This window comes from Pseudorca crassidens, chromosome 10 (genome assembly GCF_039906515.1).
Source record: "Pseudorca crassidens isolate mPseCra1 chromosome 10, mPseCra1.hap1, whole genome shotgun sequence".
In the NCBI taxonomy this organism is placed as follows: Eukaryota; Metazoa; Chordata; class Mammalia; order Artiodactyla; family Delphinidae; genus Pseudorca; species Pseudorca crassidens.
Window position 1 is genome coordinate 68,626,536 of NC_090305.1, and position 27,205 is coordinate 68,653,740.

The 27,205-nt window shown below is 44.8% G+C and overlaps 1 protein-coding gene across 11 annotated transcripts in view; it reads right to left on the reverse strand.

The window, feature by feature from the left end:
- USP4 (ubiquitin specific peptidase 4) overlaps positions 1 to 24,084 on the reverse strand; it is a 48,370-nt gene extending 24,286 nt beyond the window's left edge. For 3 of the 11 annotated variants that reach the window (XM_067754388.1, XM_067754387.1, XM_067754396.1), the window contains exons 1-6: positions 23,919 to 24,082; positions 21,954 to 22,081; positions 17,972 to 18,102; positions 16,431 to 16,557; positions 15,660 to 15,805; positions 15,468 to 15,529 (exon numbers count right to left, since the gene is read on the reverse strand). In XM_067754388.1, the coding sequence (XP_067610489.1) occupies positions 15,468 to 15,529; positions 15,660 to 15,805; positions 16,431 to 16,557; positions 17,972 to 18,102; positions 21,954 to 22,081; positions 23,919 to 24,019 (695 nt within the window). In that variant the 5' untranslated portion in view covers positions 24,020 to 24,082. Of the gene's footprint in view, positions 1 to 124; positions 379 to 15,467; positions 15,530 to 15,615; positions 15,806 to 16,430; positions 16,558 to 17,971; positions 18,103 to 21,953; positions 22,082 to 23,858 lie in introns of those variants that run through there. The other 8 variants (XM_067754394.1, XM_067754395.1, XM_067754397.1 and 5 more) reach the window with 7 other exon arrangements.
- Between the last annotated feature and the right edge of the window lie 3,121 nt (positions 24,085 to 27,205).

Here is a 27,205-nt window from a genome sequence, read left to right on the forward strand (position 1 = left end):
CAGGGAACTATCCAGGGGCCTAAATGGGCGTCAGGAACTGAGTTCTGCTTCACATTCTGTGGTCACAGCAAGGGAGGGGGAAAGAGGGCTCCCCAGCCTCTCACCCACCCATAAGGAAACGCACCTTCTCCAATCCTGAAGAGCATCTGCTTCACTGAGCCTCATCTCGGCTGCAAAGGAGTCCAAGAACTCAGGCAGCTCCTTAAGTAAGGCTTGTCAGAGCCAAGGGCACTCTCTTCTGCCACACAGGTGACTTAAGCATACACTTGAGGCCTGTCCACTGTGATGCCGGTATGCCCAGCCTCCTATGCAGGCAGGAAAGTCACTACCCAAGACTGGTCTGATATGGCAGACCCAGTTATCTCAGGTCTGGAGATACTACAAGATAGCGAAATTAAATTTCTGACATACAGAACCTCAAGGCACATGGCTTAACACTCCCCTTATTAGTAACTGTTCACTGGTAACTTATTTTATTCCCTGAACTTAAAAGGGCAAAAATCCATATAAAGCCACTACAAATATCCAAGACCTATCAACTTCTTAAACAGACAACAACATTCTGGTTGAAATGAAAGAGAACAGGGAATTCCCTGTGGCCCAATGGTTAGCACTCTGCACCTTCACTGCCAAGGGCATGGGTTTGATCCCTGGTCAGCAAATTGGGATCCTGCAGGCCGCATGGAGTGGCCAAAAAAATTAATTAATTAAAAAAAAAAAGAAAATAAAAAAGAAAAATTTTATTTGACATTCGTTTAAAATGTTCTAGAAAATACTGCCAGTAGTTTAGAGTAAATTCGGTCAAAAAGAAATCCAACATTGATTACATAAGGATATTTTTTATATGCTTGAAAACTTATATAATACAAAGTTTTTGTTTGTTTTTTTACTCTACCTTTGACAGACAAATCAAAAAGCAAGACCTCTGTGCAGAAGTGACTTGTATCTGAGAAACGCTTGGGCATTGGTCACTTGTCACCAGGCAACTTCAGAGCACACCCTAGGGCACTGCAAGCCAGGAAGTAGGCAACGGTAGGAAACGCCTGACGTGAAGCAAGACCTCACTCTCAAATGTGACCGAGTCTCATGCAACAAACTTTCTGAAAACAGAGGCTGCATCTCCAAATAAGGATCCCACTGCTCCTAAAAGATACTCTGGTTAAGCCTCTGGTCTCCTGGCACCTTTCTACTGAGATATTTCCTGATCCTAGGCATGTCCGGTCATTATCATCACAATGAAAACATGCCCTGACCTATGGCTGAGGCTCTGTAACATATTCATGCCTGCCCTCCTTGCTCCATTGCTCTCTGCTTGCCTCTCAGATGTTCTCCAGGCCAAATGCCACTCTGAGGATGAGTCCACTCCTTAAGCCCACCCTCTGACCTCAGGTATTCAGAGGCCAGCATCTGGCATTATCATTAAGACAACAATCAACTCTTGGCCAGAATCCTCACTGCTTTCACAACATCCTAAGCTGTGATCTCCCCCTCCACCAACAGTGTTAACCCTCATATGCATGCAACTCAAATCTCTATTTCAGAAACACTGGCTTCTTCCAGCTCTGGGCAAGCAGTCTTTAAAGGGGACTGTGGTGCAGAGCTAACTGGGCCTTATAGACATCAGGCAAGTAAAGTTAGAGAGAATTAAAGTTTTAGAGAGGGGCTTCCCTGGTGGCTCAGTGGTTGAGAATCTGCATGCCAATGCAGGGGACGTGGGTTCGAGCCCTGGTCCAGGAAGATCTCACATGCCATGGAGCAACTAAGCCCGTGCGCCACAAATACTGAGCCTGAGCTCTAGAGCTCGCGTGCCACAACTACTGAAGCCCACATGCCCGTGCTCCACAACAAGGGAAGCCACCGCAATGTGAAGCCGGTGCACCACAACAAAGAGTAGCCCCTGCACTGCAACAAAGAGTAGCCCCCACTCACCACAACTAGAGAAAGCCCGTGTGCAACAACGAAGACCCAACGAAGCCAAAATTAAATAAATAAAGTTATAAAATAAAAGAGTTCGAGAAACAGAAAACATGGGGCCAGATCGATACAGAACCTTGGAAGCACTAACACAGAGGTTGGAGCAATTCACAGGAAGGAAAAAAACATCTGAAAATGCTCAGAGTTTACCAGGTGGCTCTCACTAGTGAATAAAGGAGCTGAATGAAAACAATTTCACTATGCTGTTCTCCTGTCAGCATATATGTAAAATTGATTCTAAAAGTGGGTTAAAAAAAAAAGGATTAAGCCAATCATTGTCTTTCCCTGGATGACATACTCACTTGATGTACCTTCCCATTCCCTCAATTTTATCCTGTGTCGTCTCTGACAGACAACGTACTACTGAACAGGTCTGGTTTACAAAAAAAAAAGTCTGATTTGAGAGCTTGTCTTTTTTTTTTTTTCTGCGGTACACAGGCCTCTCCCTTCTCCCGTTGCGGAGCACAGGCTCCAGACGTGCAGGCTCAGCGGCCATGGCTCACGGGCCCAGCCGCTCCGCGGCATGTGGGATCTTCCTGGACCGGGGCACGAACCCGTGTCCCCTGCATCAGGAGGCGGACTCTCAACCACTGCGCCACCAGGGAAGCCCAAGAGAGCTTGTCTTTTTAACGAGTTGAACCCATCTATAGTTATTCTAATTACTGTTATAGCTGGACTTAATTCAATCTCCCTTGTTTTCTAATAACCATATTTTTCAGTTGTTTTTTCCCTTCTTGCCTTCCACCTGAGTTTCCCTTTTTTATTTTATTTTTAATTTTTTGATTTATTTGCTTTTATTTTTGGCTGTGTTGGGTCTTTGTTGTAGCACAGAAGGAAAACCACATTCACAGATAGACAAAATGAAAAGCCAGAGGACTCTGTACCAGATGAAGGAACAAGATAAAACCGTAGAAAAACAACTAAATGAAGTGGAGCTAGGCAACTTTCCAGAAAAAGAATTCAGAATAATGATAGTGAAGATGATCCAGAACCTTGGAAAAAGAACGGAGGCAAAGATCGAGAAGATGCAAGAAATGTTTAAGAAAGATCTAAAAGGATTAATGAACAAACGAACAGAGATGAACATTACAATAACTGAAATGAAAAATACACTAGAAGGAATCAACAGCAGAATAACTAAGGCAGAAGAACGGATAAGTGACCTGGAAGACAGAATGGTGGAATTCACTGCCACAGAACAGAATAAAGAAAAAAGAATGAAAAGAAATGAAGACAGCCTAAGAGACCTCTAGGACAACATTAAATGCAACAACATTCGCATTATAGGGATCCAGGAAGGAGAAGAGAAAGAGAAAGGACCAGAGAAAATATTTTAAGAGATTATAGTCTAAAACTTCCCTAACATGGGAAAGGAAACAGCCACCCAAGTCCAGGAAGCGCAGAGAGTCCCAGGCAGGATAAACCCAAGGAGAAACACGCCAAGACACATAGTAATCAAATTGACAAAAATTAAAGAAAAATTACTGAAAGCAACAAGGGAAAAATGACAAATAACATACAAGGGAACTCCCATAAGGTTAACAGCTGATTTCTCAGCAGAAACTCTACAAGCCAGAAGGGAATGGCATGATATATTTAAAGTGATGAAAGGGAAGAACCTACAACCGATTACTCTACCCGGCAAGGATCTCATTCAGATTCGACAGAGAAATCAAAAGCTTTACAGACAAGCAAAAGCTAAGAGAATTCAGCACCACCAAACCAGCTCTACAACAAATGCTAAAGGAATTTCTCTAAGTGGGAAACATAAGAGAAGAAAAGGACCTACAAAAATAAGCCCATAACAATTAAGAAAATGGTAAGGGGCTTCCCTGGTGGCACAGTGGTTAAGAATCCGCCTGCCAATGCAGGGGACACGGGTTTGAGCCCTGGTCCGGGAAGATCCCACATGCTGTGGAGCACCTGGGCCCGTGTGCCACAACTACTGAGCCTGTGCTCTAGAACCCGCAAGCCACAACTACTGAGCCCATGAGCCACAACTACAGAGCCCGTGAGCCACAACTACTGAGCCCACAAAACACAACTACTGAGCCCACAAACCACAACTACTGAGCCCGCACACCTAGAGCCCATGCTTTGCAACGAAGAGTAGTCCCCGCTTGCCGCAACTAGAGAAAGCCCATGCGCCGCGACGAAGACCCAAAGTAGCCAAAAATAAATTAAATAAATAAATAAAATACCATTTTTTTTAAATAAGAAAGAAAATGGTAATAGGAACATATATATCAATAATTACCTTAAATGTGAATGGATTAAATGCTACAACCAAAAGACACAGGCTTGCTGAATGGATACAAAAACAAGACCCATATATATGCTGTCTGCAAGAGACCCACTTCAGACCTAGGGACACATAAAGACTGAAAGCGAGGGGATGGAAAAAGATATTCCATGCAAATGTAAATCAAAAGAGAGCTGGAGCAGCAATACTCATATCAGATAAAATAGACTTTAAAATAAAGAATGTTACAAGAGCCAAGGAAGAACACTACATAATGATCAAGGGATCAATCCAAGAAGAAGATATAACAATTATAAATATATATGCACCCAACATAGGAGCACTTCAATACATAAGGCAACTGCTAACAGCTATGAAAGATGAAATCAACAGTAACACAATAATAGTGGGGGACTTTAACACCTCACTTACACCAATGAACAGATCATCCACACATAAAATTAATAAGGAAACACAAGCTTTAAATGACACAACAGACCAGATACATTTAATTGATATTTATAGGATATTCCATCCAAAACCAGCAGATTACACTTTTTTTTTTAATTTCTTTAAGGCTTTCGTTTTTTTTTAATAAATAAATTTATTTAGTTATTTAGTTATTTAGTTATTTTTAGCTGTGTTGGGTTCTTTATTGCTCTGCATGGTCTTTCTCTAGTTGCAGTGAGCGGCGGCTTCTCATTGTGGGGGCTTCTCTTGTTGCGGAGTATGGGCTCCAGGTGCGCATGTTCATTAGTTGTGGCACATGGGCTCAGTAGCTCTGCCTCGTAAGCTCTAGAGCACAGGCTCAATAGCTGTGGTACACTGGTTTAGTTGCTCTGCAGCATGTGGGATCTTCCCAGACCAGAGCTCAAACCAGTGTTCTCTGCATTGGCAGGCAGATTCTTAACCACTGCGCCACCAGGGAAGTCCTACACTTTCTTCTCAAGTGCGCACAGAACATTCTCCAGGATAAATCATATACTGGGTCACAAATCAAGCCTTGGTAAATTTAAGAAAACTCAAATCATATCAAGCATCTTTTCTGACCACACCGCTATGAGCTTAGAAACAAATTACAGGGATAAAAACATAAAAAACACAAAGACATGGAGGCTAAACAATACATTACTAAATAACCAAGAGATCACTGAAGAAATCAAAAAGGAAATAAAAAAATACCTAAAGACAAATGACAATGAAAACACTATGATCCAAAACCTATGGGATGCAGCAAAAGCAGTTCTAAGAGGGAAGTTCATAGCAATACAAGCCTACCTCAAGAAACAAGAAAAATCCCAAAATAAACAATCTAAACTTACACCTAAAGGAACTAGAGAAAGAAGAACAAACAAAACCCAAAGTTAGTAGAAGGAAAGAAATCATAAAGATCAGAGCAGAAATAAATGAAATAGAAACAAAGAAAACAATAGCAAAGATCAATAAAACTAAAAGCTGGTTCTTTGAGAAGATAAACAAAACTGATAAACCTTTAGCCAGACTCATTAAGAAAAAGAGGGAGAGGACTCAAATCAATAAAATTAGAAATGAAAAAGGAGAAGTTACAACAGACACCGCAGAAATACAAAGCATCCTAAGAGACTACTACAAGCTACTCCATGCCAATAAAATGGACAACCTGAAAGAAATGGACAAATTCTTAGAAAGGTATAACCTTCCAAGACTGAACCAGGAAGAAATAGAAAATATGAACAGACCAATCACAAGTAACGAAATTGAAACTGTGATTAACAATCTTCCAACAAACAAAAGTCCAGGACCAGATGGCTTCACAGGTGAATTCTATCAAACATTTAAAGAAGAGCTAACACCCATCCTTTTCAAACTTCTAAAAAATTGCAGAGGAAGGAACACTCTCAAACCCATTCTATGAGGTCACCATCACCCTGATACCAAAACCAGACAAAGATACTACAAAAAAAGGAAAATTACAGACCAGTATCACTGATGAATATAGATGCAAAAATCCTCAACAAAACATTAGCAAACAGAATCCAACAACACATTAAAAGGATCATAGGGCTTCCCTGGTGGCACAGTGGTTGAGAGTCCGCCTGCCAATGCAGGGGACATGGGTTCGTGCCCCGGTCCGGGAAGATCCCACATGCCATGGAGCGGCTAGGCCTGTAAGCCATGGCCGTTGAGCCTGCGTGTCTGGAGCCTGTGCTCCACAACGGGAGAGGCCACAACAGTGAGAGGCCCGTGTACCGCAAAAAACAAAAAAAAAAAGGATCATACACCATGATCAAGTGGGATTTATCCCAGGGATGCAAGGATTCTTCAGTATACACAAATCAATCAATGTGATACACCATATTAACAAATTGAAGAATAAAAACCATATAATCATCTCAACAGATGCAGAAAAAGATTTTGACAAAATTCAACAACAATTTATGATAAAAAACTCTCCAGAAAGTGGGCGCAGAGGGAACCTACCTCAACATCATAAAGGCCATATACAACAAACCCACAGCAAACATCATTCTCAATGGTGAAAAAACTGAAAGCATTTCCTCTAAGATCAGGAACAAGACAAGGATGTCCACGCTCGCCAGTATTATTCAACATAGTTTTGGAAGTCCTAGCCACAGCAATCAGAGAAGAAAAAGAAATAAAAGGAATACAAACTGGAAAAGAAGAAGTAAAACTCTCACTGTTTGCAGATGACATGATACTATACACAGAAAATCCTAAAGATGCCACCAGAAAAATACTAGAGCTAATCAATGAATTTGGTAAAGTTTCAGGATACAAAATTAATGCACAGAAATCTCTTGCATTCCTATACACTAATAACGAAAGATCATAAGGAGAAATTAAGGAAACAATCCCATTCACCACTGCAACAAAAAGAATAAAATACCTAGAAATAAACCTACCTAAGGAGGTAAAAGACCTGTACTCAGAAAACTAGAAGACACTGATGAAAGAAGTCAAAGATGACACAAACAGATGGAGAGATATACCATATTCTTGGACTGGAAGAATCAATGTTGTGAAAATGATTATATTACCCAAAGCAATCTACAGATTCAATGTGATCCCTATCAAATTACCAGTGGCATTTTTTACAGAACTAGAACAAAAAATATTAAAATTTGTATGGAGACACAAAAGATCCCAAATAGCCAAAGCAGTCTTGAGGGAAAAAAAATGGAGCTGAAGGATCAGACTTCCTGACTTCAGACGATACTACAAAGCTACAGTAATCAAGACAATATGGTACTGGCACAAAAACAGAAATATAGATCAATGGAACAGCATAGAAAGCCCAGAGATAAACCCACGCACCTATGGTCAACTAATCTATGACAAAGGAGGCAAGGATATACAATGGAGAAAAGACAGTCTCTTCAATAAGTGGTGCTGGGAAAACTGGACAGCTACATGTAAAAGAATGAAATTGAACACTCCCTAACACCATACACAAAAATAAACTCAAAATGGATTAGAGACCTAGATGTAAGACCGGACACTATAAAACTCTTAGAGGAAAACATAGGAAGAACATTCTTTGACATAAATCACAGCAAGATCTTTTTTTGATCCATGTCCTAGAGTAACGGAAATAAAAACAAAAATAAACAAATGGGACCTAATGAAACTTAAAAGCTTTTGCAAAGCAAAGGAAACTACAAACAAGATGAAAAGACAACCCTCAGAATGGGAGAAAATATTTGCAAATGAATCAACCGACAAAGGATTACTCTCCAAAATATATAACAGTTCATGCAGCTCAACATTAAAAAAACAAACAAGCCAATCCAAAAATGGGCAGAAGATCTAAATAGACATTTCTCCAAAGAAGACTTATAGATGGCCAAGAAGCTCATGAAAAGCTGCTCAACATCACTAATTATTAGAGAAATGCAAGTCAAAACCACAATGAGGTATCACCTCACACAAGTCAGAATGGGCATCATCAGAAAATCTACAAACAACAAATGCTGGAGAGAGTGTGGAGAAAAGGGAACCCTCTTGCTCTGTTGGTGGGAATGTAAATTGATACAGCCGCTAAGGAGAACAGTATGGAGGTTCTTTAAAAAACTAAAAATAGAATTACCATATGACCCAGCAATTCCACTACTGGGCAAATACCCAGAGAAAGCCACAATTTAAAAAGACATACCCATGGGCTTCCCTGGTGGCGCAGTGGTTAAGAATCCACCTGCCAATGCAAGGGACACAGGTTCGAGCCCTGGTCCGGGAAGATACCACATGCCGCGGAGCGGCTGGGCCTGTGAGCCATGGCCGCTGAGCCTGTGCGTCCGGAGCCTGTGCTCCGCAACGGGAGAGGCCACGGCAGTGAGAGGCCCGTGTACCGCAAAAAAAAAAAAAAAAAAAAAAAAAAAAAAGGAAGGGGCATGTCCTTCTTCCCAATTCCTCCTCAGCTACTTGAATGCAGATATGATTGGTCCATCTCCAGCAGTCATCATGGACCCTGAGTTGACCACCTTTAAAGTTGAAGCCACGCACAGTAGAGCAACATGACAAAACAGCTGGATTTCTAATAATAGCAGCATTGAACTGCCCACCTCAGAAATTCTTTTTGGAAAGATATAACCATCTACATTGCTCGACATGCTAACTTTCAGGTCTTTCTTCATTGCTACCAGAGCTTTCCTAATCAATACAACATATTATATAAAAGATGTAAATTCTACTTTTGTATTTCTGGTAGTTACTCCACTAACTTACTAGGATCTATAACTGTTTTTATTTTTCCCCATCATAATTACTTCAACTTATTAACTACATTTCCCTGCAAAAGTAGTTCAGGACATTCTCATCTCTCTTTACTGCTTCCTGTCTCCTCAACTGTCTTCCATGTTGGGATTACCCAGTATTTACTTCTGGATTGTTACTGATAAAGGCTGCTTTCTTAAACCTTTCTTCTTACTATTACTAAACTTTTTTAAAACTTTTTATTGAAGTATATTACATAGAGAAATATATACATTATGAAAGTACAAAAATCAAGACATTCCTGGGAATTCCCTGGTGGTCCAGTGGTTAGCACTTGGAGATTTCATAGCCATGGCCTGGGTTCAATCCCTGGCTGGGGAACTAAAATCCCAAAAGAGGCATGGCACAGCCAAAAAAAAAATCAAGACATTCTCACCAAGCGAATACCCCTATATAACCAGTACCCTCAGACCAAAAAACAGGACAGCACCACCCCCCAGGTGTCTTCCTCATGCTCCCTGCAGTCATTATTTTTCTCTATGCTAACCTCCATCATGACCTTGACACCCATAGATCAGTTTTGCGGGTTCTTAAGCTTTATATCAAGGGACTCAAACAGTATGCCACGTTTTGTGTCTGGCTTCTCATTCACATGGTTTATGAGACTCAATGTTGCTGTGGCTGGAGAGAATTCTATTGCATGCATACACCACAATTTATCTATCCATTCTATTTTTGGTGGACATTTAGGTTAGCTCCAGTTTGTGACTATGACAAGCTGTGCTGTCATGAACATCTCTGAATGTATCTTTAAGTGAATGTGAGATATATTTCTGTATGCCTAAGAGTGGATTGCTGGGTTGTAGAATATGTACACAATTCGTCATTTAGTACTTGTTGCTAAACCTTCTAAAGTCACTATACCAGTTTATATGCCCCATCAGCAAGTTCCAACACCTCTACAACACTTGACACTACCTGTCTTTTTCATGTAACCATTCTGGGGGATGTGCAGAAGCACTGCATTATGGTTTTAATTTGCCATTTCTGGATGACTGCTGAGGTTGAGCACCTCTCCATATGGTCGCTAGCCACAAGGTAGCCTCTTTTCTATTTTTAATTTATTTATTTTTGGCTGTGTTCGGTCTTCGTTGCTGCACGTGGGCTTTCTCTAGTTGCGGAGAGTGGGGGCTACCATTTGTTGCAGTGTGCAGCCTTCTCATTGCGGTGGCTTCTATTTTTGCATAACATGGGCTCTAGGTGCACAGGCTTCAGTAGTTATGGCATGAGGGCTCAGTAGTTGTGGCTTGCCGCTCTAGAGTGCAGGCTCAGTAGTTGTGGCGCACAGGCTCAGCTGCTCTGCAGCATGTGGGATCTTCCCGGACCAGGGCTCAAACCCGTGTCCCCTGCATTGACTGGCAGATTCTTAACCACTGTGCCACCAGGGAAGTCCGGTAGCCTCTTTCTTAAAGTGACTGTTATAGGTTTTCTCGCCCTTTTTTCTAGAAGGGGTGTCTGACTTTTTCTTACTGACATTAAGGGGTTTCTTTGAAATTCTGGATATAAACAATCTGTCAGACATACGTATTGCAAATAGCTTTCTCACTCTGTGGCTTGCCTTTTCACTCTTTTAGAACAGTCCTGAATTTAAAAGTCATCCACTCAGGCTTCCCTGGTGGCGCAGTGGTTGAGAATCCACCTGCCTATGCAGGGTACACAGGTCGGAGCCCTGGTCCAGGAAGATCCCACATGCCGCAGAGCAACTAAGCCCGTGAGCCACAACTACTGAGCCTGCGCTCTAGAGCCCACGTGCCACAACTACTATAGCCCTCGCGCCTAGAGCCCTTGCTCCGCAACAAGAGAAGCCACTGCAATGAGAAGCCTGCGCACCACAACGAAGAGCAGTCCCCGCTCACCACTAGAGAGAAGCCCGCACACAGCAACGAAGACCCAATGCATCCAAAAATAAAAATAAATAAACTTATTTAAAAAAAACAAAAACCTTAAGAAAAAAAAAGTTATCCACTCTATCCATGTCCTCCTCTATGGTTTGTGGTGCTGGGTCTTGTGTAAAAATTCTTTGCTTACTCCAAAGTCATAAAGTCCTTGCATTTCTGGTCAACAGAACACTTCACTAGTTGCATACTCTCCCTTTGCACCTTCTGGATTTTACTGCCTGCTCCTGGACGTTAACACTACTTCCCCCAAGAGGTTTTCAAAGAGGAGCTCTGTGTAGAAAACTTTCTAAAGTCATCTATGCCAGAGAAAATTATCTTTACATTCAGATAACAGTTTAGTAGGTTTTAAAATTCTAGTTTTTGGGCTTCCCTGGTGGCGCAGTGGTTGAGAGTCTACCTGCCAATGCAGGGGACACGGGTTCGTGCCCCGGTCCGGGAAGATCCCACATGCCACGGAGCGGCTGGGCCCGTGAGCCATGGCCGCTGAGCCTGCGCGTCCAGAGCCTGTGCTCTGCAACAGGAGAGGCCACAACAGTGAGAGGCCTGAGTACCGCAAAAAAAAAAAAAAAAAAATTCTAGTTTTAAAGTTATCTTCCTTTGGGACTTCCTTGGTGGTCCAGTGAGTAAGACTCCACACTCCCAATGCAGGGGGCCCGGGTCTGATCCCTGGCTGGGGAACTAGATCCCGCACACGTGCCGCAACTAAGAGCCGGCGTGCCACAACTAAGAGCCACGTGCTGCAACTAAAGATCCTATGTGTTTGGGCTTCCCTGGTGGCACACTGGTTAAGAATCCACCTGCCAATGCAGGAGATATGGGTTTGAGCCCTGGTCCAGGAAGATCCCACATGCCGCGGAGCAACTGAGCCCGTGCGCCACAACTACTGGACCCAGCGCACCCTAGAGCCCGTCCTCTGCAACTAGAGGCCACTGCAGTGAGAAGCCCGCACACAGCAAAGAAGAGTAGCCTCCAGTCGCCGCAACTAGCATGCAGCAATGAAGACCCAACACAGCCAAAAATAAATAAATAAATTTAAATAAACAAATAAATAATAAAGATCCCATGTGTCACAACTAAGACCTGGCACAGGCTAAATAAATATTTAAAGTTTTCTTACTTTGATACTGAAAAAGTATCTCCTAGGTCCATTGTGGCTGTTGGGAAGTTTGATATTAATCTGCTTCTCACTGTGACTTTCTCTTTCAAACAGATTTGACATTTTCCCTACATCTTTGTTGTTAAATTTCAATCTAACGTGTCTTGGTGTGGGCTTTGTTTTTTCTGTCATGTTTAGCATTCTTTACATTTAAGAAGCATCCTCGGGCTTCCCTGGTGGCACAGTGGTTGAGAGTCCGCCTGCCGATGCAGGGGACACGGGTTCGTGCCCCGGTCCGGGAAGATCCCACATGCCGCGGAGCAGCTAGGCCCGTGAGCCATGGCCGCTGAGCCTGCGCGTCCGGAGCCTGTGCTCCACAACGGGAGAGGCCACAACAGTGAGAGGCCCGCATATCGCAAAAAAAAAAAAAAGATGTACCCTCTTTCATGATTTCTGAGAAACTCTTGGTCATTATTTCTTCTAACATTTTCTTCCCCTGTCCGTCATTTCCTCTCTGCTTCTGAGATTCCTATTATCTGGACACTGACATTTCTACTCCCATCCTCCACAGCACTTTTCTTCTATTATCTTCCACCTCCTTATCCCCTAGAATTCTTCAACCTGACCTTCCGACTTCTACACTCAAGTCTTGAGCTACATCCATTCTGCTACTCAACCCAGCCCCTGAATTCTCTGTTTCCACGTAGGTATCTCCTTGTTCCTCTTTCATGTACCCATTTGCTCTTTCTCTTTAGGATTTCCATTATGCTTCTTCCGTCCTCCTAAGCAGCTGGGAATATGAATTCTGCTCCAACTAGCACAACATGTCAATTTGTCACTTTCCTTTAATTCTGACTATACTTGTCAGCTTCTCGTTGTGGCTCCCTGTGAGCCATTCACCAGGTGAGATCACCCCGCTCCTCACTCACCATACCCCTCAAATGAGCTCCCCACCTCACAAAGGCAAAGATGGAAGCTAGAGTCTCACAAGGATCACAGGCCAACCGCCGCAGCATCTCTTGGGCCTTATCCCCTCAGCCCTCCTGTCATCCCTCCAAGCACCAGCCATAACAAACTCCTGCTGGCCTTCAACCAGGCCTGCTCTGCCTCAGGACTTCTCCATCTGCTGTCACCTCTGCCTCACAAAGCTGTTCTCCACACCACACTCACTACTGATTCCCTCGCGTCCTTCATGACCATGTTCAAATGGTACCTCAGTGGGGTCTCCCCATCGGCCTGTTTAAATATGCCCAAAGCCTTAGCACTTGCTTATTTTCTTCCCTGATTTTTTCCCACAGTACTTGTAAATCTTCAGACATGTATTTTTTTAATTTATCTATTTTCTGCTCCTTGAGGATAGAAACTTTGTTTTGTTTATTGCTGTATCCTTGGCATCTAGAAGAGTGTCCGGCACTACTGAGGGAGTAGGGAGGCGAATGTGACTTAGGACTTCTGCTCTGAGCTCATTCACCATTGGACACCCTCTACCAGGAGACTCAAGCCTTCAGGGCATTTCAATGAGGCACTCCTCTTTTCCAAAAGCTGTTTCCCTTCACTGGAATCTCTTAGGCCTGAGGGTGTGGAAGGGATGGGGAAAAGCATCAGTAGGAAGAGAAAAAGGCACAACTGAAAACAGTCTCCCTTGGCCAGTACACACAGGCTCTTCCACTCCAAGCTGTCAACCCTACCTCACAGACTAGAATCCAAGCACCTTCTCCCAAGGGGGTTGTCGCAGTTTTTATGTTATTTTCTCTTGGTTCTGTGGCATTTCCATTCCAAGAAGGGAGTCAGCAGGCTGGGCTAGTATATTTGTTTCCTATGGCTACTGTAACAAATTACCACAAACTTAGTGGCTTAAACAACACAAAGTTATTATCTTACGGTTTTGGAGGTCCAAAGTCCAAAATTCTTCTCACTGAGCTAAATCAAGGTGTGGGCTGAGCTGTGTTCCTTGGTGGGGGCTCTAGGGACTTCTAGAGGCTGCCCACCTTCCCTGGCTCATGGCCAGTTGAGTCTTTCTCACACTTCACCACTCTGACTCTGCTTCTGCCCTCACATCTGACTCTCCTGTCTCCCTCTTTCATTTTTAAGGACCCTCATGATTATACTGGGCCTACCCAGATAATCTAGGATAATCTCCCCATCTCAAGATCCTTAATCACATCAGCAAAGTCCCTTCTGCCATGTAACCTAACATATTTACAGGTTCTGGGGATTAGGACATGGACTCTGGGGAGGGACATGATCATTATTCTGCCTACCACAGCTATTTTGTCATCTTCTCAAGAACTGGTGACCAGAGTTTCTTAAACTGAAGTCCACGGCTAGGTTTCAGGGTGTCTGTAAAACCCTTGAGATTATTGGCAAAATGTTGCGTCTTCCTGCATGTTTCTTGAGAGAGAGCTCAGAGCTTTCATAATTTTCAAAAGAGCTAAGAGCCCATTACTACAAAACAGTCACGGTCCAGGGCCTGACTGAGGGAAGAAAGCAAAGACCAACACTGTCCCCATTAACTACTGGAACACAGACACGATTCCCCCATCTTATACCATAAGAAAAATTCAACACTTCTGTCCCCTTCTCAGAACATGCATTAACTTCACACCACACATGAACATCTCCTGAGACAGAGGTGCCTGGAGCCCCAGTTAAGGAGCAGAGTAATTCCCGCAGCGAATGACGAGGACAACAATGAGAAACAGGCCCCTGGGTAAGGAGTGGGATGGGATCAAACTATTACCTTTAAGTCATGCAAGACCCCATGCCTGAGCCCTCTTCTCTTCCATCAAAGCCTCTAACTATAGGTGGAGAAAATAAATGCCCTTGACAGAGACAAAGCCACCTCTTGGCAGAGCAGATCCTGGCCCAGATCCTGGCCTCTTCTCTTCTCCTTTCATTCTCAACAAGCAGAGGCTCACTGCCTTGTTCACACACCTGACAGCTTCCCCTGAGATGGCTGCCCAGCATGCTGCTTACCAAAAGCCAGGATTATAGACTCTGGATACATAATTGAAAATGTTTTCATCTGATTTAGAATTTTTTCTTTTTTTCTTAGATCAAAACATTTACTTTTTTGTGTTACAAAAACAAAAATAAATCCAAGGAGGTAATGAAATAAACATTTTTTAAGTGTCCCACCCTGGGTTCTCTGCTCTAGAATTTAGTAAACAGTTCAAGTTTAGGTTGCTTCAGCACTTCTGGATGCTATGGTGTCTCCATCTTATAAGCAAGTTTCTCTAGTTCAGCTCGTAACTGATTGGAGAAGTCATCCTCTACATTGTCATCATCCCAATTATCCTCCCAGACATGGGCATCTTCATCTTCATCTAAACCAGCCCAGTCACAGCCGCCACTGCCGTTGCAGCCTCCCAGGCTGGCTCTATCATAGAGACTAGAATTTTATTTTCTTAGTACAAGTAACTGCCTTAGGAAATAGTGTCTCCCTTACACCCATGTGCCCAGCTGCAGGGAGAAAAAGTCCACTTACTTTGACTGCAGGGTCTGCCTTGGCCACGTGCCATCTTCGTTTTGTGGCTCAATTACTAGCACCTGAGTGAAAGGGGAAACCATATTAGGAATGTGCAAACCATCTCACTGTTGACATGCTCAGAACCAAAAGATACCTGTCCACACACCCTGGGCAGAGCTGTCTGCTGGGGCATGGCTTGGGCCCTCCTACCTGACCCTGGTACAGCCCAGCATCCTGCACAGTGTTGTCTAGCTTGCTCAACTGCTCGTAGGTGTTGCTCATGTATTTGTTCCACAGCCGTGTCTCACGGTCCACAGGGATGTTGAACAACTTCCGCATTTCCTTCTCAATGGTTGCTGGGGACAGGCAGAAACATCACTCAGGGCTTTCTCCAGAAGCAAGACCAGCAACAGCCATGGCAAGCTAATGCTCATCCTCCGTCCTTTTCAGATGGTCACTGGATGCTCTGGATCAAAACTTCTGACCGACCTTAGCCCCTTGGTGACTCCTAAGGCAAACATCTTCCATGGCATCCTCTTACACTCATACAACCAAAAATTGTCCCTATGCTTCCCATTCTTTAATGATGTGGGTCCCCATTTTTAGCACAGAAGCAACATGGAAAAGTCAGAAAACTTACCTTTGGAGGTAAGATAGATTTGGTTTCAAATGCTAGCTCTGCCGTTTTCTCACTGAGATTTCTGAATAAGTGACATTAATCTCTCTGAATCTGCATTTCTTCACCCTTCTTACCATATGTTAAGTGGGCAGATACCATGCCCAGTGTTTTATACAATATGATTCCCAGGCTTAGCTGTCCACAAGAATGCCCTGGGGAGCAGGCTCCCAGGTCAGGACTGGTAACCACAACCCGAGATTATTTGGGTAACAAGTCTGAAGAGGGTGCCCCAGCTTCCCTCTCATTAGCCACAATGCCCTGCACTCTCACTGGATACCTGGAACTCCAGCCCAGCTACTCACCGATGGTGTCTGACTTGCTGAAATGGCAACTCAGCACATTGGTGGGGTCACTGTTCTCACAAAGCTTCAATTCCAGCAAATACACCTCCACCTTGCAGTGCTTGACAAACAGGCCATGCTCTACAACCTGTAAACAAGAGGCACGGGTGAAGGAGCAGTGGTTCCACACCAGGGCAGTCTTGGAAGCAACATGTCTCATCAGTGGCAAAAGGCACAATCCACATGATAATCAGTTTCCTTAAGTGATAGGGGGATCAGAAGTACAGATTTTTAAAGCCACTGGCATCTGTCCTAGTTTAAAAACCTTACTTCCACTCATTAGGACCAACCAAGAGCATCTGGATGGAACCAGAGCTGGCAACAACTGTGCACAACAGGAAAGTCATTGTTCATCTCTTAGTGGGTATCATGATGCTTCCCCTGCAGGGTCTGTGGAATTAAGAGGCCTAGAGAATACAGTTAAAGCCCTTGGCAGCACGCTCGCCACATGGCAGGACTGTGGGCAGGTGCCGACATCTGTGGGAGGCTGGCATGCCCCTAACCATTTGATACCTAACCCCTCTTGGAGTCCCAGGTTTCAAGGTGGAGAAAGAAGGTAGTTCTGGCCCTGAAGAGCAACTCTTAGAAGCTTGGCCTCAGGACTGCAGCCTTTTCCTACTCTGCTAAGAAGGGAAACTAAACACCAGGCAGAGTAAGAAATTTACCCAGTGCCTACGTATCAGCAGTCATATGGACTCCTGTGATGTCCCCCTCCAGTGGGATAAGCAAACAACTGTGGGAATCAGGCTGGTGGTATTCTCACCAGTCCTGTCTACCAGAGAGGCTAAGAATCTGGGTTTCTCTCCCAGGGCCTGCCTTCCAAGAGACTGTTCTCTTGGATATAAAACACCTGTTTTCCGAGGTACTCAACAGTGTGACCAGAGATTCTTAAGCACAGGGGGAGGGACTTTGCGGGTGGGGCAGTGGTTAAGAATCTGCCTGTCAATGCAGGGGACACAGGTTCGATCCCTGGTCCAGGAAGATCCCACATGCCGCAGAGCAACTAAGCCTGTACACCACAACTACTGAGCCCGCGAGCCACAACTACTGAAGCCCACACGCCTAGAGCATGTGTTCCACAACCAGAGAAGCCACTACAATGAGAAGCCCACGCACCTCAACAAAGAGCAGCCCCCACTCACCGCAACTAGAGAAAAGCCCACATGCAGCAATGAAGACCCAACACAGCCAAAAATAAACAAAAACACCAAACAAACAAAAAAGCACAGGGGGAAAAGCAATATCAGAAAGGTTAAGTTAAACAAGAAGCAGTACATTACTGTATATCCATATGACCCCAAGTGAACTTTCTCTCACAGAACCTTCCAGAATGCGCTCTCACTGCACCGCTGGACATATCCCAAGCCACTGGGCAGCTGTGATGTCTGGAGGCCTCCATTCAACTTCTTACGTATGGCCAGTACCCCAGGAAACCAACACTAGTCAGTGTCAGGGAGCACTCACAGACACTGACCAGCAGGTGTAACAATTCATGTACTCACTTTTCTGACAATGGGCTGCTGGCCTTCTACACAGCCATACCAGTTTAGTAACTTATTCCAGGCCTCAGCTGGGACCAATACATAGTCCAATTCATCAATTAAATGTTCTTTCAAGGTCTGACTCTCAGGATCTGAAAAAGGAAAACAGCACATAGCTCACTGCTTTTCTCCCCAGAAATGTTTGTTTTACATGATTCTTATGTACTTTTCAGAAACATGAAAAGCATTTATAGGAAGAAGTACAAAATTCCAAAATTCTGTCACTGGCCATAACACAGAGCAGACCTGGAGTCTTTTTTTTTTTTTTTTTTTTGGTGGTACGCGGGCCTCTCACTGTTGTGGCCTCTCCCATTGCGGAGCACAGGCTCCGGACGCGCAGGCTCAGCGCCCGTGGCTCACGGGCCCAGCCGCTCCCGGCATGTGGGATCCTCCCGGACCAGGGCACAAACCCGCGGCCCCTGCATCGGCAGGTGGACTCTCAACCACTGCGCCACCAGGGAAGCCCCAGACCTGGAGTCTTTAGGCATGCTTTCTGAACATTTTATGAGGAACTTGTATTTCTTCCATAGTTGGAGGGAGAAGGAAAGAGAAAAGAGAAAAACTCCAATTTACACTTTCAAAGTGCTTCCAGATTCCACAATTAAAATTGTTTACTATGAATATTTAATGTAATATTCTGCTTAGTGAAACTGCATTAAGGTCAGATATCATCTTCCTTTGAAAGATTTACTAAGAAAGCAAAGAAACAAATCATTGAAGTTAAATATATTTTACCAAGAGTCATTTAGCATTCTTAGTTTTCAACACTCCAAGTGAAAACTCAGCTGGACATCGGCCATGTGGAGGGAGAACACCTTTAACATGTTAAGCATCCATCTTACACCCCACACGGAGGCAACATGACTGTGAGTCAGAAAAAGACATCCATGGTCTGAAACATACTCTCTCAATGGAGGACCAAGGGACTGGATCAAGGGAAGACTAATCATCTCCCATCAAGGAAGCCTCCCTGCTAATAAGCCTGTGCCCATCTACACCCACTACCGCAGTAGTGGAAGCCACTGTTCTCCAGACAAATGAAGCCATGAAGCCAGGGAAGTAAAAAGTACCCACAATGGTGCAACTCATCTGTAATTCAAGGCAGACAATGTTAAAAACAAAAACAAACAAAAAAACAACAAAACAAAACAAAAAACCAAAAATGGCATGCACAAGGTGACCAGGGCTTCCTATCACCTCTCCCACCAGTTTACACCCTACCCCATGAGGTCTTCTGCCCTTCCTCAGGGTGAGTTTCAGATCTGATCCATCTCTGCCTTTTCCATTTCCAAGGAAAAAGGAAAGGAACTAAACAGGCTTGGAGAACAGGAATACCAAGGTGAGAAGGATGAACGGAAAAACAAAATGTGGTATATACACACAGTGGGATATCATTCAGCCTTTAAAAAAAAGAAATTCTGACATGCCGTTAACATGGATAAACCTTGTGGACTTTATGCTAAATGAAATAAGCCAGTCACAGAAAAACAAACACTGTATGATTCCACTTACATTAGGTACCTAGAATAGTCAGACTCAAGAGACAGAAAGTAGAATGGTGGTTGCCAGGGGCTTGGGGGGAAAGGAGATTGGAAATACTATTTAATGAGTATGGAGTTTCAGTTTTGTGAGATAAAAAAGTTCTGGAGATGGGTTGTGCAACAATGTGAACATACTTTACACTATTGAACACTTAAAAATATGCAGATGGTAAATTTTATGTGTATTTTACCATAATTTAAAAGAAAAAAAAAAAGTGGCTCCTTCTCACTGATGAGCCAACCACATTCCACAGCAGCTCTGGCATGATTAATACTGACCGACCACCCCTTTTCTATTTAGCAACAGAAGGATGGCACAGGGCTAGTACTTATCAGTCTACTTGAAACAAGAGCTTCTGAAAAAAACTGACACCTAAACTCCAAGGTTTTCTCTGATTTGCAAATTAAAACTCATAAAGGTTATTCACTTGTCTTACTTGGAGACATACACCTTCATTTCTAACACTAAGCACTATGCAGATCTGGCCACGCAGCAGCCAGAAACCTTTAAATGTGGGAAAGGAACCGAGAGCTTTTAGCATCATCAACCCCAAGTACATCAATTCTTACAAGGCTTTCTCCTCTGGGGCTCAGTGACAATTTTCTCAAAATGTCATTCTTATGACACTATAGGGCAAACACAGGAACTTAACTGGAATTTTCAATGCAGTTCACTATTTTCACTTAAAACTGGATCAGTCCAAGGGCAGCATGCTAAAAATCACACATGAGTTTTACAAAAAGGATTTGGACTCTGCAAATTTCTCCAACAGAGGCAAATAAAGGCAAAAAAGGAGAGCACAGTTTGGTCTAAGCATTGGGACTCCAGATATACAGCAGGGACACAAATGGAAACAAGAGAGGGGTGCTCTGCAGACAACATTAGCAAGTTGCCCTTCCCCCTCCTTCCTACAAGTTCAAGAGCCCCTTCTAGGTCATTCCCATGACCCTAGGCGGAAGGCAGCCAGACTGGGACTGGCAGGTGACTGGAGAGCCCAAGAACTAAGAGGGTGGCCCTCACTGGCCAGAGATAGACCATTCCCACACTGTCAATGTTCCAGGGTCTGAACAGAATGTACTTCTCACTTCCCAAGCACACAACAAATGTTTTGAGCCTAAGCCAGGTGACATCAAATTGGAAGACCACAGAAGGAATGCTTGTCCTTAGCTGAAGGTCAGGCAAAATTACTTCAGAGGGTCCCTCCAGCTCTAGCATTCTCATCACCAATACTATTAAAAGCCTTAAGAATTCTCCTTTTCAAAAAAAAAAAGAGGGAAAAGGACAAAATGCAAACACAATGCAATGATCCTTTGGGGTAACTTCATGGTATACTGCCACCATCTGACTTACATCAATAAACAAAGCCTATGACATTACTGTCATTCAGACCTCCCCTAAAACAAGGTACATGCTGAAGCACTGATCATTTTTAAAAACACTCAGGTAGTGTTATGTACTTGAATCAAGCCTCAAAAGCCTCATGCACTGTCTGCCTTCCTTCTGCCCTGATTGTGGGCCCAGGCAACAGATCACCTCTGTCGTGGTTGCAAGGGAGTCTAAAGCCAGGCAGAACAAAGCCTAAGAAAGGCCAATTGCCATTTCTGTGCATCTAAAGGTGCAAGCCAAGCTCAGGTTTGTCATACATCACTTTTTCAGTCACTTCTTCCATTGGGAGCTGACTGTGATCATAACTCTACTAACCTTCCACCTCCCCTTATACTACTTCTATGACAAGCACGGCCATCACAGGAATGCTTGATGAATGTTGACAGGTCTACAATTTACTTCACTGCAAAGGTAATACAGAAAATTCTGGTTCCCAAATTTCAGATTCCAGATGCCGTTTCAAAATGATATCCTAGGGCTTCCCTGGTGGCGCAGTGGTTGAGAGTCCGCCTGCCGATGCAGGGGACATGGGTTCGTGCCCCGGTCCGGGAAGATCCCACATGCCGCAGAGCAGCTGGGCCTGTGAGCCATGGCCGCTGAGCCTGCGGGTCCGGAGCCTGTGCTCCGCAACGGGAGAGGCCGTAACAGTGAGAGGCCCGCGTACCGCAAAAAAAAAAAAAAAGATATCCTATTTCTTTCCATTCGATACACTAATCTAAAATCTGAAATCTCTAGCAGAACTAATTTGAAAAAAAGAGAAAGAGACAGGCAGACAGAAATTTAAAATGCTAGAGGCACACTCTTACCAAGAGTAGTTAATTTAGGGAAAAAAAGCAGCTTAACTTCTCCATGAGGGTCTGCATAGACTTCTGCTATAGACAAAAGTCAAGGACACTTGTTTCTATCCCCTCACAGTAGCAAAGTCAGGTTCAAGATATCCATGTTACAGATAAACATGACCTCAGGCCACTACCCAGGTGGACATTTCAGTTAGATAAGCAACAGGATACTGCACCTGAAAAGAGTCCGGAGTTATCTATCGGGCCAGGAAACAGATTATGTTCACCCACACTGTACATATCCCAGCTGTCGAAGCCCACATACTTCTTCCACTGCTTGAACCACCGGCTGTCAATAAGATACCTAGAGACAGACAAAAATTTACCATACCAGGCAAGCTGAGCTTTTAGGTTCCTGCAGCTGCTCCCTCAATTTTTGTATGGTCCTTCCACTTGGGGAGCAAGCAACCCCCACTGAAAAACACACTTTGAAGAGCAGGAGCAGGACCAGGCCCTGCATGGCACAGTGAGCCTGGCCCAAGGCAGGCATCCATTAAGTGAAATGATTGTTGAAAGAATCCATAAATGAAAGGAAGGAAATGACTGGCTTCAAAATGCTTGTTTAAAGAAATTCTTTCTATGGGGAAAATCTTGTTTGCTAATGACCATGTCATTAATTTCATAATGATCTTTGTAGAGGTCCTTGTCCAGGCAGACAGTTTGGATACAGTGCTTTGCTTGATATGAAGAGCAGTAAAACAATTTTCTTTCTAAAAATGAGGTAATAACATCACACACTTCAGTTTTCCTCTGAAGACCAAACAAGATATCAAAAAATGTGTTTGCGTGTGTACATATGTGTGTGTGTGTGTGTGTGTATATATACACACACACACATACATGTACACATATATACACATACATATATACATATAATATTGTCTTGGTGTGTTTATCTTGTCAAAAAAGCATTAAGTTGATCTGGTTATATTTTAGAAGTATCACCATGCTGTTTTACAATTAAGACAGAAGATGGGGAAAACCTCTGTAGGGGAACAAAGCACAACAATTATATTGGTGAGTCCTTCAAATTTTACAACCAACACACTTCAGAGATCAGGCAGCTTCCCCAAGGCCACAAGGATCCATAAGTATATCCAAATCTCTAAAATGCTCTTTCCCCTCCAAACACTTTTAATGTGTGATTTTAGTCTACGTGAAACTTCTCTGCTTCTGCTGAGTATTTTTCATGTGCCACCACTACTCAGGATATCATCTAAAAGTACTTCTGCCTGCCCTGCCTTTCACAGCCTGGCTAGCTCAAGAACACTGTAAAGACTGAATTCTTCCTAATCTCAATGCTTCTCTTTCCTGCTCAATTCCTCTTTCACTATAAGGGGCATTATGACCACTACCATAGTTTCCTAAAGAGGGTTGATCAATCATATTCAATGCAAAGACAAGCCCCAGTTTTCTGCTCCCACACAATAATACCACCCAGGAATCTCTTCACTGGTGGAAGTCCTGTCCCTTCTACTAGACAATTTATTAAGAAAAACTTCCTGACTCAGACTTGCTCTTCTAAATCCTGGTCTTTTAATCCTCTTTTTAGTTAGGCTCTAGGCTACCTGCCTCTCCCACTCTGAAATGCTGCCGCCACAATTATTTTTGACATCTGCTACCAAAATAACCTGCGGCTCTCAGACATTTGCTCAGCCTCTGACCTTGACGTCCGTTCGGCAGTTTACAAGTATCTACTTCGGATCTACGCCTCAACCAACTGAAGGCAGGGGCGCCAAATATCGCTACCCTGGTTTTAATAGTAAGGAATCAGGGTCTGTGAGGTGTGGACGCCTTCGCCCAAAGTCACAAAGCGAGTCCTCAAAGGTAAAGACCTCTCCTCAACCTGAAGATCCCCGTGAGCATTCCGCTTCTGTCCATCCCGTAGCCCTAGCCTCCGCCGGATCCGCCCCGTGGGGCTCCGAATGGACCGGGACAACCCTCAGCTCCACCCACGCTTTCCCAGAGGTAATCTAGGGCTCCCTCCCCTAGAGGGAGGGGCGGGGTTCAAGCCACTCTCTCAGGGTCACTAACATCGCCCCCGCCTGGCCCCTGCCCAAGCCGGGAAAGAGGGGCCGGACCTGAGCGTCCGAGCGCCGGCCCCTGACCCTGTGGGGCGGAAAGGCGGGCCCAGCGCTCACCACTGCGCCCCTCGTTGGAGCGTGGTCCTCATTAAGGCCCCGAGCTCGGATTTCTGGGTCTCCGCATCCGGTCGCTCACAACAGCCCCCGCCTTCCGCCATCTCGTCCGTGTCTCCGGCCCTACCGGCCCGGACATCCGCCTCGCGCACAGCGTGCTATGGTCCGCGCCCACGCACGCACGCACGCACGCACACGCGTATGTGCGCGCGCCCAAGCCCCTCCCTTCGCCGCGGCCCGCTGCGCCTGCCAGCCTCTGTCTTTCCAACACCCACGACGCGCCGCCCTTCTCCCGCCAGTGCGCGGTGGAGCCGGGAGGGGGGCCGGAAGGGAGGCCGTGCGGAGATGAAGTCGGCGCTTCCTCCGCCTGGCAGGTCTCGCCGCCTGGTGGCCGTCCGGCACCCCTTTCCCTGTCCAACCCGGTGATCTCAAGGAGTCAGACCGCAGGCCCCACGACCCTTCCGGCACCCCCTTCCGGCCAGCGGTGTTATCCTGGTCTTAAATAAACGCAGCGCCAGGTGCGAGAAGCCCTGGAACTAGATTTTCTTGTTTTCACTCCAGCCAGTCCACTTTCAGCAGAGACCTTAGGCAAGTCTTTAGCTGCCCAAACGTGGGCTCCAGGTCCCTGTACGGGAGACCCTACAGAGATTTTGGAGAGTGCCAGGTGCACCAGCGCTTTGGGACCGGGACTCGACGGTGTGGCCTAGTCATTAGCAATAGTGTCCGTCTGGACGCCAGAATCACCTGGCCCAGGCTGAATTCCACAAGCCCTCCACTGAGCTAGCTGCTTACTTTGTCAGGGAGGCAGGCAGCCACAGAGGGGCCATAGCAACGGGGGTGGGAGGAGAGGACTAGGTGTATTCTCCACATTAGATGTCCAGGCTGCTGATTTGTTGCTACAGCAAGATATAGTGTCCTCAACACCGTATGTTTCCCACTCGACCTTGCATACAAAAAACACAGCCCTCCTCCTGGAGGGGGAAGTACACCCAGAGCAAGGAGGAGACCAGGCAGCTGGCTTAGGTGAGTCTACCAGTTCCCACCCTCAGAGAAAAATAAGACCCAGTACCTGCCTTTATACGATCTAATAGAGGAGAGGGGATCTTCCACAAATAGCCCCAGTGCCAAGAAGTGCGTGATAAGCACCGTTACAGGCTATGAACCAAAGACTAGACCCAGAGCTGTGAAAGGGAGCCTTTGACTTAAGTACCTTTTGAGTGTGATTTCTTTTTTTTTTTTTTTTTGGTCTACGTTGGGTCTTCATTGCTGTGTGCAGGCATTCTCTAGTTGCGGAGAGCGGGGGCTACTCTTCGTTGAGGTGCACGGGCTTCTCATTGCGGTGGCTTCTCTTGTTGCAGAGCACAGGCTCTAGCCACGTGAGCTTCAGTAGTTGTGGCACACAGGCTCAGTAGCTGTGGCCCACGGACTTAGTTGCTCTGCGGCATGTGGGATCTTCCCGGACCAGGGCTCGAACCCATGTACCCTGCATTGGCAGGCTGATTCTTAACCACTGCGCCACCAGGGAAGTCCCAAGTGTGATCTTGAAGAAAGCATAGAAATGACGGTGCATGTTAAAGGAGAGGAGACTAGAGGCGTCAAAGAGAATTTCTGGAGCAAGCAAGAAAGGATTAAAGAGTGAAGATTAGGCCAGTTGAGCTGGGCACAGACTGAAAGGACCTGAGAGCTAAAGCTAGAAGGGAGGCCGGAGGGACCATATGTCCTGCCTTAAATGACGCACCGATATTGTAGGAGGTTGAAGAGCAGAGAGAAATAGCTGAGGGTGCTTTATGCCTACAGTGGTGCAGCCCAGAGACCTACTAGGAACCTTTGGAAAGGTGCCTATGAGGCAGGAGAGGAGAAACAGATGAGCCATGTTCAGTGTTGGGGGTGGAAGAGAGAGCTGGCCTGGTGAAGCTGTGGTAGGTCATTTGAACAGATTTACTATTTTTATGTTGGGTTTTGGCTAATTGAAATTAATTTGCACTCCTAGGACATCTATCACACACCATCTGGTAACAGAGGCCTTTTGGCAGTTGGGTAGATAGCAGGGGAAAGTAATTTGGAATTAAAACTGCCTTGAATAACCACATAGCAGTTAATCCCCTGTAGATAAGAGTTACCATCACGTGATAATTCTACATCTGGGGAGCCAACCCTGACACCCCAAGTGCCCTCCTGTGAAAGTTCTTTGAAATTGTTAAAAATGTTATCAAATGAGAAACACTGCCTTTAGTCCTATTTATGGAAGAAGAAAGTTGGGTTACTGACATGACTTCAGAACCTACATTACAATGTCTGCTTGCCTCTTCTTTTTTTAGCAGTTTCTCCTATACCATTTATGGCATGGGTCAGAGTCTTAAGGAAGTAGGACAGGTTGTCAGCACCACTAGAAAGAGGGACAAAACCTAATTATAAAAATGAAAACTTTGGAAAATCTTTTTAAGCCTGGATCTCTTCAGTGCTATTAAATAGCTGTAAAAATAGTACACTAATTATGGGTAGTCCCTAAAAATTTATATTAAAATTATCAAGTGCCAGTAGTTAAAATGCAAGGAATAATGTGAAACTTCATAATCAGATCGCCATTATTTCCAGTTTTAAAACTTTCTTAGTGAGTTTGATTATATGTTAAAAACTGAGAACTAGAAACAATGAACATCTGCCTGTGTGTTCCTGGTGTTGTGAGAGTGACCCGCGGATTTGGGAGGAAAGGAGTTGAGTGATTCAACTCAGGAGACACCCTGGCCCCAGGACTGTGATCTCTGTTGGGCCATTTCCCCTAGGGAGAGGTATGGGCCTAGTAGGCCCCTCTCTTGGCCCTGCAACCAAACCCCAGAACTGAACAACTCACCTGTTGCCAAGGGAGCTTGGAGCACAACAGGAAGGAAAGCAGGAAGAGAGCTGGAGGCGACAGGTCTGGCTGATTGGTTACATACTACGATCTTGGACTGTGATGATCTATCTAATTGAGGGTTTGTAATGTCTGGGTGTGTGAACTTTAAGTTTTATTTGATTCCAAATCATAAAGTTCTTGCCTTGGCTGGTACTATGGCTTGCTCTAAACCTACCTGGAGTTGGCCCTCCCCAGTCACCCTTGGTCCACACTTGGCCGGCAATCATAGAGCATATGTGGCTGTATTCACAAATACTGGGCACCTTTTTTTTTTTTTTTTATCGGCTGCATTGGGTCTTTGTTGCTGCGTGTGGGCTTTCTCTAGTTGCGGTGAGCGGGGGCTACTCTTCGTTGCGGGGCGTGGGCTTCTCACTGCAGTGGCTTCTCTTGTTGCAGA